Source organism: Phymastichus coffea, unplaced genomic scaffold (assembly GCF_024137745.1).
Source record: "Phymastichus coffea isolate CEN01 unplaced genomic scaffold, Cenicafe_Pcof_1.1 PCOF00045, whole genome shotgun sequence".
In the NCBI taxonomy this organism is placed as follows: domain Eukaryota; kingdom Metazoa; phylum Arthropoda; class Insecta; order Hymenoptera; family Eulophidae; genus Phymastichus; species Phymastichus coffea.
The window spans coordinates 1,034,980-1,049,334 of NW_026706856.1; the positions used below are offsets into that span (position 1 = coordinate 1,034,980).

The 14,355-nt window shown below is 34.0% G+C and overlaps 1 protein-coding gene and 1 long non-coding RNA gene across 3 annotated transcripts in view; one reads left to right on the forward strand and one right to left on the reverse strand.

Annotated features, from left to right (window-relative positions):
- The window catches only part of LOC131664816 (zwei Ig domain protein zig-8-like), a 77,933-nt gene extending 74,783 nt beyond the window's left edge, over positions 1 to 3,150 (forward strand). Inside the window, exon 7 of one of the 2 annotated variants that reach the window (XM_058936208.1) lies at positions 2,171 to 3,150. In XM_058936208.1, the coding sequence (XP_058792191.1) occupies positions 2,171 to 2,262 (92 nt within the window). In that variant the 3' untranslated portion in view covers positions 2,263 to 3,150. The remainder of the gene's footprint in view (positions 1 to 2,170) is intronic. The other variant, XM_058936209.1, reaches the window with a different exon arrangement.
- Positions 1 to 13,914, reverse strand: part of LOC131664817 (uncharacterized) — a 50,905-nt gene extending 36,991 nt beyond the window's left edge. Inside the window, exon 1 of the long non-coding RNA XR_009301971.1 lies at positions 13,163 to 13,914. This is a non-coding gene — a long non-coding RNA (uncharacterized LOC131664817). The remainder of the gene's footprint in view (positions 1 to 13,162) is intronic.
- Between the last annotated feature and the right edge of the window lie 441 nt (positions 13,915 to 14,355).

Here is a 14,355-nt window from a genome sequence, read left to right on the forward strand (position 1 = left end):
CTGTACAGACAATTTCAAAGACAGTAGCCTATTTTTGAAGCAACGGCCGATATAAATGGGAGCTACTGAAGAATACTTTCCAGGAATAAATGTCTTAATGTCACCACAGCCACTTGTAATATACTTTTCTGCAGAGTAAAAAGAGAGAAAGAAAGAGAGGAAGGGAAAGAGAAAGCTTAACTACATCAGTGATCATTAGCCTGGTAAAACGACCTTTGACGCCGTCGTTTCCTTTGAGTCATCTTCGTTCGATGGTACGAAAGGATGGTACGAAAAGGGAATGGGTACGGCTGGGGGCTTTTTTCCTTTTGAGGCCTGCATTTTGCACAATTATTATTATGCACTCCGAATAATGATACAAAAGAAGGAAGCCCAGGTTAAAAGCATCCTCAGGAGGATACTTCGCGCTCGCGCACAAGCACACGCGTTTGACTAAATTTATCGAGGGAATCGTAAATGTAGTGAGCATCGATTGATGACTGTTTAGTTTGCATGCTTTTAAATCTTGTTGTTTTTTAATTTAATTCTATAAGTCAAATTTTCATTACCTATTTTCTTACAACAGAATGACATTGAAAACCATACGAAAAAAGCATGTAACTTCTTTATTTTTCAATAAAGTCCTTTCAACGAACTAATGGTAGTTTAGATAACTAACATCAAGGATTTTATCATGCTTACTTTCGAATTATGCTTATTTTAGCTAGACAGTTGGTTATAATATTTCAAATTGCCACTCGAAAGTTTTCATGCACCTAAAATTTATTTCCACTTCGAAGAAGTTGGTTTTAACGAACAAAAAGAAAGTCTTTTCATTTGCTACTCGCTGTATAATTCGTAAACCTGAAAAATTGCCGAGTATTATGAATCCACACACAGTGTTTTTTTATCAATCTTTGGTAAAAAATTTAGTTTTATGAAACCAATTAGTAATTATATATTAGTATATACGGCAAACAATCGACAAGTCATAAATTCAAATTCTCCCTCCCTACCTCTTCTCTCTTACCGGTAATATCAACGCTAGATTTTAACGCTCATCCCAATGCTCCCGTAATAATAATATTCTGTCAAGAAAAATGATTAAGTATTATATTACTAGAAGAGTGACTGGATCTGCAAACAAATCCGACTCAGGACGTTAGTCTCTTTATGCCTGCTAATTATATCTTTCTCTTGCAGCTAATGCAAAAGGAAGCTTAGCTGTCAAGAACACGCGCTTCCTCAGGCTATATGTATCTCGCGAAAAAAAAAACAAAAACAAAAATCGAACACCTTTCGTATTTTTCCAACATTGAAGGAACTTTCATTTGTGATCGATAATTGGTATCATGAAAACTCAAAGTTTTGCAAATCAGCAATTATAACTCAGTATTGCGACAATTTAATTACCTTAGTTCTAACAGTTTCACTAGTCACAGTTTTGAAATACGTCATACCTAACGCGCGTATCTAGCATAAATGCTCACTTTCAGAATAAGTTGCTTGACGTAGTTATTGCAGTTTGCAGTATTTTAACTAATTTCTTTCGCGCATTCTATGGCGCATTCACAGACTTTATGTGTGATTCCGTATGTTTATTTCAAACTTCATGCAACCAAAGATCTACATATAAGTGACATGTAAAATTCTAATAAATTTGCATGAAAACTGAAAGATTTAGGGAAAATGAAAATGAGATTTGAAATAAGTCCTCTATGCTTGCAGAAAGTGGATGGCAAATAAAACGTGAAATGAGGTCGTCAGTTTGCTTCTACTTGTACTCCTTTTTATATATTACTTCTTCACAAGCACTCTAAAACATAGTTTTCTAACAGAAAAGGAAGAACATTAATGTCGCGTAAATACAAAAGTTTCTGAATAAATAAAAACTTGCGTTTTTGAAACACAAAAAGTACTTTGGACTAAAAAAGATTGCATTCGGTAATGCCAGCTTATAAATAAATTATTTTTCTGTAAACGTTTTTTGCGTCTTTTTTTGTGTATCAATATTACCTTAACAAACTTTGATTATATTTTGATTATAACTTTGATTATATTTTGAGGAAAAAAAAATTGTTTAGAAAAAAAGCCGAATACGTAGAGCGAGCTAGCGTACAACACAAAGGCCGAGATAATTTTCTAGTGGCTTGTTAGAGAGCAGCCCGATAGCTTAATCGGTTTGTTTCAGAAGAACACCCAGCGGCAATGCATCACGGAGCTGGCGACAGGATGGCAGGCAGGCTACTTCCGGTAGTGCTGCTTCTGAGACTCGTATTCTAGTCCGGTCCCTTGTCAGCCTGGTCGGTTGGGAGGAAAAACGATGACTTTTACCTGCTACCTGCAGTCCCAGCTGTAAAACAATCGGAAGTCTATATACTGTTGGCGTGGAACATTTTCGAACTGAGTGCGCGAGTGCATGTGACTGTCGCAGTTGGAAGCAAAAAAAACCCGTGTATATGCGAGACAGAAGTGAAACTGTCAAGTACATGTTACTTTTATTTATGAATACTTACAGTTTCCATGGGATCAAACGACTGTGTAGAAAATTTTTCAATGTCGCGTTTCTACGTAGATAATCTAGACTATTATTTTGAGCCATATGCCATTTTATAAAATCCATTTTTTAAGTAATAATTTTTTGCTGATTAAATTAAACGGTATTCAAAAGAAAGTTTGCCAAACATCATATTAAAATGCGGATTTTTTTATGACGATTGACAGAAAAAATTAGCGTTGGTTAATTTTCCTATTCTGTATTAACAATTTTCATACGAGTAATTTCGATATGTGTTGCTATACCGTACATAAGAGAATGATAAGTCGTTAAAACAAACTGTCGGGTTCAGATAATGTTACATATTTTGTCAAATAAGCGTCCTTGACATGCCCTTTGTACATAAATACCCTTTGTAAATATCACACACACTTTGATTTTTGCTCGTAGAGCGAAACGATAAAAAATTGCACCAAATATAAAGAGAAAATATCATTCACGTTAAATATTTCGAAATAAAATTGAATCAAAACATTCACATTTTCCATTTTCTAAATCAATATATTTATAATTTTATCGAAAAACTATATAATGAACAATCATTGACACTAAAACAGAGAAAATTGTAACAACTTTGTTGATTGAAGATATTGTTTTTTTAATGGCAATTTATATCAATCCTGTAGAAATCAAACGGTTACTGTAAGATATTAATGTTAACTGTATAATATTGATATTAAAATAAATGTTTTCTTTATATATTAATATCGATGGAATTCAATATCGTCGATTCTCTTTCAATTACGTTGCAAGTTTATTTTTGGATTGTTAACTACAATTTTCATTTATTCTTATTTGAAAAACCACACAAGTTGACCAGTTTGAATATTAATAATACAAGATAAGTGTGATAAGCAGAAAACACAAAATGTTATCTTAGAAATATCATCAATGCTGCTTCAACAAGGTAATCCATGTTGAAAACGTATACTTGTTATGTTCCGTTCAATGAGTCCATTTTCTTGGACATTACCACAGGTATATAGAGTAATACAACTTTGCAACTTGCACACGTCAAGCTTTATCTTTGTTCAGGGTGCATAAAAATGCCTTACTTACAGGTTCCGCGCGTAGACTGCGCGCACCATCAGGCTCAACGATAAAGCCAACGTCATGGTAAGTAATGTACTTGAGAGGGTTAGTATCAGCTCTTAACCAGCGCGTCAGCTGCACGTTAAAAACCGGCAACTAGCCATACCAACGATTGTCAAGATACCTTCTGCTGTGTTTCTTCATCACGACTAAACATTGTCTATCATTTTTATTGTAAACGGATAAAGAAACTGTAGTAAAAGTAGGTTACGATACGAGTAGTACGAAGATATACATCAAAGTTTATATGATAAAAGTATAACAAGATAGCCTTGGTATACATAATACTCAGTATATCCGCATAAAAGAAAATCGATATTCGTTTTGAACTACGGAGTAGTTGAAAACAATTGTGATGTATGAAACACTTGCATATAAAATTCTTTCTAAAGTGGATGGATAGTAAAGTGGAGTCAGTTTATTCGTGACTGAATTAGCTGAGACGTAGTCACGTGATAGTAGTTCATGCATCATAGCACACATGAGCGAACAACGCCCGACGTCACTAGTTTATCTCAAAGTTGTAATTTTTCATGACTAAAATAACATCAAACATGTCACTGGTCGCTTAATATCTACTAAGCTAATTAAAAATATCCCAAATGTTATTTCAATAAAAGCATTTGAAAAACTAAAAACGCGGTATAGCTCTTTGATAGTCTTCTTAAAGTAAGATGAATTTTGGAAATTTAACAAATAACCACTTTCATTCACTATTTTCGCGTTAGCGAACGGATACAAATATACTTGAAATCATATGTAGAACTTAAGTAGAGTTTGTTTAGATGCACCTGTTCGACATTCAAAATCGAAATATAGTACATTTCAGTATCAGTGCGAGAAAGTAATTTCAACCTCGTGCGGACATTTGAGGCCGAGCAACGGAGCGAGAAAGTAATTTCAGCCTCGTGTGGACGTTTGCATCCGAGCGTAGCGAGGGTGAAGAGGCCACACGAGGCTAAAATCACTTTCTCGCACGTGTTTCTAAGTTGCTTTTTCGATACGACGTGTATGGGACGAGATTTTAAGAATACTCGATTACTCGAGCGTGCATATAGTCGAGTCCCCATCGTACGGAGTGTTGAAAATACCGTTTGACATCAACTGTCAATATTTTATCAAAATCGACTAATAAATTATGAAGTTTAGGAAAATCGATATATAGCTACACTAATACCTATATGAAATATTACGTTTCTTCCTCACCCGTAGCACCATCAAACTCGCAAATAACGTTTAGCTAATGCACAATAATTATTTATTCAACTTGTAAAACGTCGCGAAATGCTATATAATATTTATGAGAAGTAGAGCTAATAGAAGTTAGTTATAACAAAAGTCTGAAACTAAGGCAAAAATTAAAAATCTCCGCTTGAATAAATATAACATTGGCAGCTTGCATCGCAGGGAGTAAAAAGTAAAAGTTTTTTCCCTTGATTTCCGTCGTTGAAAAAGGATGAGTTTTGCTGACATTCAAACTTTTTCCTTGCCTCGTGGTTCGCGAGGGGCAAACATTTTTCTGCCTTTTTTCTCACTGCGAAAGCGCAGATAGCGCGCGCTGCGTCGACCTCGGAACTCTGTAATTACACCTGCCAAACTGGGACTCAACTTTGCTACACGAGAAATCAGCAAAATCAACGTATCACCGTTCTCTTTACCACCCTCCGGAATTGTGACCTCGTTGATGGCGGTGAAATAAAAAAAATGAAAAAGAAGCGCGCGAGGCGAGAAAACAATCTGCGCGGAATTCGGACACGCGTCGCTCCCGAATGGGCACCTTTTTCATTAAGCAAAACGCCCCCAGCGAGTAAGGCACTTTAATTGTTTTATAGAGGCGCCAACCTAAGTGGAACATGCTCTTTTTCTCCAAGGCACAAGCTAGTTTCATTTTCTGCTTTTTTTTCCTTTACCTAGCAATGCGAGCAACCCACGAGAATTTACAATGATGATGAGGAAGGAATAAGAGAATAAACTTTGGTGCGCTGTATAAAAGTGTCGTTGACGATGCGCGCACCTTACGCTATAAAAGTGTTCACGCTACACGCAGATGTGATTACGTCTGCTAAACTGCCAAGATGTCTTTTACTCGACTCTCTTGAGACCGAGAAAAAGAAAGAACGTGACACCTGCTTTTTTACTTCCGTTCATGGAAGGAGCTTTGCCTTGCTAATCGACGCTTTTAAAGTTATTGCCATAACAAGTTATTCATAAAGTTATTTTTCAGGAAGGTCTTTAATAATTTGTGAGTTCATTATCGAATTTTATATAAATATTAGAAGCTGATATAATATTTCTACAAAAAAGCACATAAACTCTTCTGTAGCCTCTGCTGTTGAATTTATTTTTTAATTTATTAGGTCAATAGACTTAACTGTGCAGTGGTAATTCTCATTCTTTTTAAGCGCACGATATCTTGTCAGCATTTTCTTTGAGAAAATAGACTTTAATTAATGCCAAAAGCTCTCTCTCTCTTTCTCCTTCTCTCTCTCTCTCTCTCTCTCTCTCTCTCTCTCTGTTGCTAATTAAGTTCTTTTTACGCTTCAGAGACTTTGCATAACAAAAGTTCCCTTTAATTTGTCTGATGCTATCTCGTTAAGCAATGTTATAATCTTTGCTTTTTACTCATCGTTTTTTAAACTTACGAGTTCGGATGGCAAATACATTATAAAATATTCATTAGCTTCGTAATAATAATCAGTCAATCTTTTGGGTAATTTGATTTTTCTAAGATAAATTAATTTTTTTCAAATATATGTAGTAAAGTAAAAATAATTTATATAAAAATAATCTTTTGACTCATTAATTTATAATTAATATAACTAGAATTAACTCTAATAAATTACATATAGATTCTGTGTAACTTTTACTTGCTTTTATGAAACATTGCTTCAATTATCGGCTTTTCATTATTCCTCGACTATGAAACGCATTTGTTTGCTGCCGATGAGCTCGACTTTAATGGCTACAAATAAAAGCAAGCTCTGCCATTAGTAGAGTACAGTCACAAAGTTTTACATGCAACATAATGAAATTTCATCGAAGAAAATATTGCAACGGGTGAATTATATTTCCTGTACAATTTTGAGCCACTATATTACACAGTGATGCTAATTTACAAGAAATGTTTATTATATGTAAATAAAATTTTATACAACCTGCCAAATGATAATAAGCTAATCCATGCAGAAAATGTGCGATACGAATAGCGATTGTAACTTCAGAAGAGAGATATTTCAATAATAACAACAAATTATCTATACGTTAAAAAACGTTGAGTAAATGGTGAAAATGGCTGGTAATCGCTAATAAATATACGAAATGCATGAACAGCTAGATCAGTAATCAACCAATCAACGCTCCTGGCACAGTATCAAACGTAGTATAGACGGCTCTCGGGCGTATTAATAATGCAATCGCACATCGGAATTGAGGCAATGGTGCCGAGTGGTTGAGCCGAGAGAGAGAGAGAGAGGGTGAGAGCGTATGTTGCTTTAATTGATCGCCATTCGGAATCTGGGCATTGACAGTGTATGGTAATTCAAGCTGGGCGACGTTGATACAATGAGTCAATCGCCATGACCAAGCTTCGTGCAGATGTTGCAATTGCAATTGTCTCGCCTCACGCCACCATTCGATTCACTTGTTCCAACACATTGACAATCCGGCAAATTTGATTCATTCAGTCACATGTGACGTGAATGCCATTTTAATTAACACTTTACGCTAGATACCAATACTTTTAGTTAGGCTCTCTCTCTTTCTCTCTCTCTATCCATCCACCTATCTATCTATCTCGTTATTCAATTGTATCGCAAAATGAGCTTTTTGAATGGAAATCTTCATTTATTAAATATTGATTGTAACTTGAACGATTCAGTTCGACAATGAAGAGTATCATTGAAATTTAATTGCTTTTTTCGAGTGTGTTCGATTAATGCGCTTCGATTGATCTAAATCAAAAAACTTGGGCAACTTGAATACTTTACCAGACGAAACATTCATTTAAATTAGAAATACACATTTAGAGCAAACGAGTTTCCAACTTTCATACAGGTACATTGGGCAGAATAAATCTAATGAGCATTGTATATAATTCAGATTATTTAATGAGTATTTAGATTTTTCTTTAAGAGGTATGTGATTACAATAATAATCAAATATATTCTTAAACCATGATCATATTACAGTATTCCATATTAGAAATGATATATATTTAAATATCCTAGCAGCAATTGAACGCTTATGGAGGTAATTAGCAATTGAGTGTCTGTATGAATCATTCCTAAACTTAAAGTATGATCAATAATTAACAAGATAAATTGATACATTTGATGAAAGAGCTTCATGACTTGGAGAATAGAGACAACGACTAGACAAAAATAAATAATCCTAGTGATATAGCGTATGGTATCAATCTGTCACCGTAAAGAAATATTTCCTTTCCTAATATACTGGCAGTAAGGTTAATTGAGTAGGGTAATCAATTCTCATAGTAGTGTCAAAAAAAAGGAAGATGCTCGTTTATTTAGCAAACCGGTATTTCCATTTTTACGGTGACTAAAGGTAGGTACTATTCATTATCATAGTTTGATTGTTTAAAGGCCTTATTTATTATTGCAGACGCATCTTACAAGAAACCTCACAACTATTCACCATCGCGAACAACCCTGCATTCGCTCCTATTTCTTTTTTCTTGTTCTTACTGTTGGATGATATGTCGTAGATGAAAGAGAGGAGAGGAGATCAGCTAAAATAGTTTTCCTCAAGCCGCCGACAGAAAGAAAAAGACAAAATGAGAGCAAAAGAAAGAGAGAGGAAAACGGGTGGTGGGAGAATGGGTGGAAGAGAAATTGGCCCTTGAACAAATGGAGCAAACCAGCTTATCTGCTAGGTGCGAGATACGTGTACGATTCCTTTTCTCCTTCTGTCCGCGCCACCAAACCCCTTCGGCTGCTGCTGCTACCGCCCATATCTACCTTTCGACTCACCTATTTTTTACACCGAGCCGCTTTTACATTCTCTCTCTCTCTCTCTCTCTCGCGACTAGGGATTCCTAGACTGACGCTGCGTCGGTTGTTAAACGTGATATTATGTGTATATGTGATTGATTGCGCTTCGGAAATCGGGTAGATCCAACCTCTTTCTGTAGTTCAATTTTACCATCAAATTTTATAATTTGCTTTAAATTGATTGGCTTAGCTGTGTGTATATTATTAGCAAATATTTGAAATGAAGACTTTGTAATAAATAATAGAATTTTTACGATAGCAGCGCAGTGAATCTCGATCAGCTACATAGCTGCATAGCTTACCTTTTTTATCTTGTTGCTCTCTATTGATCTCATAAATATGAAATATTTGCAACAAATACGTTTGAAAATTAAAGGTTCAGAAAACTAATCAATCCCCTTATAATAATCCCTCATAAAAAAGTGACGGAAGACATGTTGAAGCATTTTATTCATGATCTGATTAGCTCAGATATGGACACGTGATATGTGGCGTTAAATAAGCGTGTATGTATGGTTTCGAGTTGTGATTTTAGTAATGAAAATCTTATTTATCATAATTGATACTAGTCATTTTGAAGATAATGAAAGTAAAAAAGAAATAAGCGACAATGTTATTGTTACAATACTCATTTTATGAAACTACTAACAGCGAGTAAATCGTTTCGTAAAAACAAGAGGTTAGGCTTTGAAATTCTTCTAATTATATCCTATTACTAATCGATAATCTGATTTTTGAACGTGTAAGATTCAAATAAATGTAATGTCATAATATTTATTTAAAGAGTAGGATAAACGTTTAATAATAATTTGACCCGTGTAGTTGAAAAAAAATAAGCTAATGGTAAATCATGGATTTGGAAATGTGGAATCGTTTGAATAATAAACATTTTTTCGCTGCGATATGTGTTTTATAAAAGAATTAAAAAATCTACCTTTAAAAAAATATTTGTATTAAATATATGAATCAATGTAATAAGAAATGGAAAAGAAGATAAGAGCGCGCGGAGCATGTCTGACGTCACTAGTACGTTAAAAAATAGAATAAGAATAAAAAGTTACACATTTATAGTATAAGAGATATACATTCTTCTGTTGTTACTTCGATCAAAACGAGTGAACATCGTAAAAGTAGCTTTCATTAAAAAATTGATAATCTTAGCTGTCATTTGTTTCAATTTCATTAGGTGTACAATGAATCGTGAAAAATATATCAATATAAAATATAATTAAATGATCATTCAATCATACGGGACTCGTCAAAATTTCATGAAACATAGTTCGCGCAACATTGAAAGATAGCCAGAAAATTCGTCTTATCGAGTCCAGCGCAATTTATGAACGTCTTAATCCATTCTTCCATTAAAGACCTGCATAAAGCATGATAAAGCGAGCTCGCATTAGGAACGTCCATAAAACTTGGCTTCCCCCTCCTCCGTTTCTCACGTGTCCAGCGATATTATTTTCTGTCCCTAATGCGGAACTGGCAATTTATGCGGGTGGCTATATCACCAAGTTTTCTTTAACGCTATACTGGTTCAGCCGTATTGTTAACGTAACTTTTTGTCCCAACCACGTATAACTTTTACTACGGCGAATTGCCTTTTGCCACGGTTCTTATGAACTTGTCGTTCATGTTGAACTTTGGTCGATTGCAAATTTTTTCTATTTCTGTTTTATGAAAATAAATTTGCTGACTCACAAAAAGTCAACCGAATAAGCTAGTAGTTTCGAAAGCGACAGCTGTTATCGAAGAGCTAGTTTTTGAAAAAGCTTGTGCATCGGTTACAAAAAAAGAGAATACAAATAAATGAGCTAGCATAACAATCTTTCATAAATAAAGATCTTGCCTAAATTTTTTAAATAAATTGATTATATAAACTCGTTATAGCGTAGACGAGCAGATATAGGATAAAGCAGGGGTTAGTTAGAGGTAAGTGTATGCAAAAAAACGCAGACACATCAATGTAGCTTTGTAGGACAGATTCTACTATACGAGTAGATGCGCTAACTATTTGAAAATGTAATTATTTTCACGACATACGCATGCTTATCTTAGCGAAAGTTGCTCAAACTTCGTCCAGTTTATTTTTCGTACAGCCGAAAGTCCAACACTTGAAAGGAGTTATACTTGTACTTATCTAACCCTTTTGTTTACGCTTTTTCTCTTACCTTTACGAACTAAAGCAACTTTATGGGTCCACTTGCGCAAGCACACTCAGATTTACGCGTAATAATAATAATAAAAATTCAGCTTAGTATATTGTTAGACATTTTTTCGTGTTAATTGTTCAATTTCGACGAGCATAATTTATTTAAAATACGCCGTCAATGCGCATATACGTAATATTATTTCGTACAAGTGCATTTCATCGAAAGTCCATTACTCAAAGTATAAAAATTATAATTTTTCTGTTGTCTAAACATGCAGTGGCTTTTGTATTCGTAAAAACAGTTTTATCAATTATCATATTCCGATATAATAAGAAAATAGAAATTGAGATATCACCTTCATCAAGATACATTTGATCGTGGAAAAAGAAAGCATCTGCAAAGGTTGTTCACGTAAAAATACACTGAGCTTCTATTTACCATTCGCCTCGCAGTGATAGCGGTAGCGCGTGAGGATATTGCTTGGCGTTGTCTCGTGGTAAAATATATATGCGAATCTAAAATTGTTGGACGTGCGATCCATGCATGACCGCGGATATATAGTGTGTGTAAGAGAGAGAGAGAGAGAAAGAGAGAGAGAGAGAGAGAGAGAGAGAGAGACTCGTTATGACACTCGTGTGGGGAGGCCTATATTGCTCGTAGTGATTCGTCGTAAATCGAGCTCGTAAATAACGCCGTGTTGCGTTGGTGATTTTTGAACACCCTACAAAATTCGTTGGCCAGCCTGAAAAATGAGCGCACGTGCGCAATGCATTAATGTGCCAGCCGTCGATTGGCCGAGCTTTTGATTTGGCCGTATCAGAAAAAAAATCTGCTTGGAAAATCAATGTATCACGTTCGAATGCAATCTGTTTGAATTATTTCTTTGGATCTTTGAGTTTGTGTAGATTAAAATTGAATTATAAGTATAAATGATGATACAGTAAATTATAATTAAGACTATAAAAAATTTCTATAAAATTTTTAGGAATAATATTAATTATACCTCTAAATTTAAATATAAATTTTAAACAACTATCAAAATTTGTGTGTACTATCTGAAGATATTTGTATTGCAGCTGTTATAACGTGGAAAATCAATTTGATTTATCGTAATTTTTCATGTTTCAACATTAAATAACCAATTATTAATCTTGGATTACGATTGTTTCAATTTGACTTTTAAGTTTCAAAACTTTTTCATTTATACTCACTTCATCAAATACAAATATCGTCAGAAAAAATTACATAGCAAATAAAAATAAAAATAATATGAAAAATTATTACTAAATTCAATGTAAATTTACATACACACACATATACACATATTTTGACCTCTTTTAATGATGTAAGTTATTCACAATTTTATACACGCAAGCTTTATATAAGGCTTTCGAGTAGAAGCTTTATCATAGAATAAACTTTCGAATTGAAATTGAATTGCTTTAGATGAAATACCATAAAATCTCAGACGTGAGTGAACTTATTTATCAATTGTATAAAAAGCTATTAAAAAATTTTGAATATTTTATAAAAAGATAAACTGTAGTTACCTAATTTTTGAAAATTAAATTAAGTAACAAGGAGATAAACGCGTATTACGTATAAAGCACGTCATATATAGATCTATTGAATAAATTCTGAGATAGTTGGAACTAATATGAGACTGTGCTTGGATTTTGAATTTACGTGTTTTATAGTGGTACAATCAATGTGGTACTATATGTTCATGCCATGAAGCAGTGACAATTCTATTAAATTAAATCATTCTCGAAGGCCAAATTCATTTTGCAGCAACTATATTGTGCTGAGACGATGGAATTTTTTAGTTTTTTGAACTTCTTCTTAGAGAATATGCGTTATTTAAGATATCGAAACATTTTTTATCATGCAATATCAATACATCATTCAAATCGTCGTTTCATATTCTATCAAAAACTTTCATAAAGAATTTTCTAGCGCATAATTTAACTCTAATTACTTTTGTCGTTTGAGTATGCCTAATGTGGGATTATACGAAAAATTCATAATGAATTGTGAGTAAACGTTACAATAATATTTGTAAAATTATTTTATTTGATATAAATATATATAAAAGAGAAAATGATATAAAAGATAAATTAATTAACTTAAAATAGTTAAGTCGGTAGAGCAAGACTCAGGCAATCAGATTGAACCAAATAACAAGAAATGAAGTTTATTAGAATTTAAATCAGAACTTATAAAACTATTTATTTAGTTAAAATCAATAAATGAAACATGCTTACACTCTCCCGGTGAGACCTGAGATGTATAGATTAAAATCAAAACATTTCCATATTTAACATTCAAACTACGGTTCGTCAACTCGGATACATAATAAAAGATTAGCTCACACTAAGATGCTCATGGTTCTTCGCTCGCAATGCTCGGTTCTTCTATGCCACACATCTCGTCACATGAATATTGAATATTTATAGCTGCCAAGTAATCTCAAAACTGAGAAGAAAAGCGAAACTTGGCTTGCCTCGTCACAATTCCCAATATAGGAGGTAATCACTAAACTGCACTAGCATATCTTGCAACACAAGCAGTGAAATTATCTTGATCCCAGAACGGATTCTGTCGCAGAAGATAGCCGTTGGAATGTCGTCAAATAGTTGTAAGTCAGAAGGTCCCGCCTTCTGTGGTGTTTCTCGCTGAGTGGCAACCGAGCAAAGGAGAGCGAGCAGCGTTAGAGAGGGGCTTATATAATAGAGCGCGTACATGGAACGACTCCCCACTTACTTACTTACACAAAATTTGAGTAATTCAAATTGATGCGTTACATATGCTCCGTAGATTTAGAACGAATCGCAGGAACAAAATGCTCCGTATTTCAGTGGATGCAATAGAGCTAAATCTTATAATTACTTTAATACACCTCAAATTTCACACCACATAGTTAACCCTTATTTATACTATTCTAAGTCGACTTAAAAAATAACTCCGGAGTAATTAGCGCAAGTTAATTTTACATAATATAATAAATATTCTCGTAATTACATAGGTGTACACGTGATATCGCTTAAAGCAATACATATTTAATCATATCATTCTTCTTTTGTCCCTTTATAGGTTTTCGAATATAATTCTCCTTTTCACAAATTCATCATATCTCGATCATGATAATACATTTCAATCTATCTGTTTTTAAGACATTCATCATCATACATGCACTTAACATCATACACATTCATAGCATACTACATTTCAGTCATTCATTTCACAATATAAACTCACTCATACTCATACGCACAAAACAAATCAAACATTTCACTTAAAATATAATTCGTTAGTCCAGCAAGGTATAGCAAAGACTTTGCGAGGAAATCGGAAAGGCAACGCATAAAGAACTCTGATTCACAGCATTTTTGTACTTGCGAAGATTGAGGCGATTAAAGGTACCCTTCTCGATTGATGGATCATTTGGATCAACCAAAAGGAAAGCATTCTCGCCAATAACTCTCGAGATTCTATACGGCCCCTCATATAGGTGAAAAATTTTTGTGTGACTTTGTCAAGCGCATTTGATAAGTGCCTGACTCTC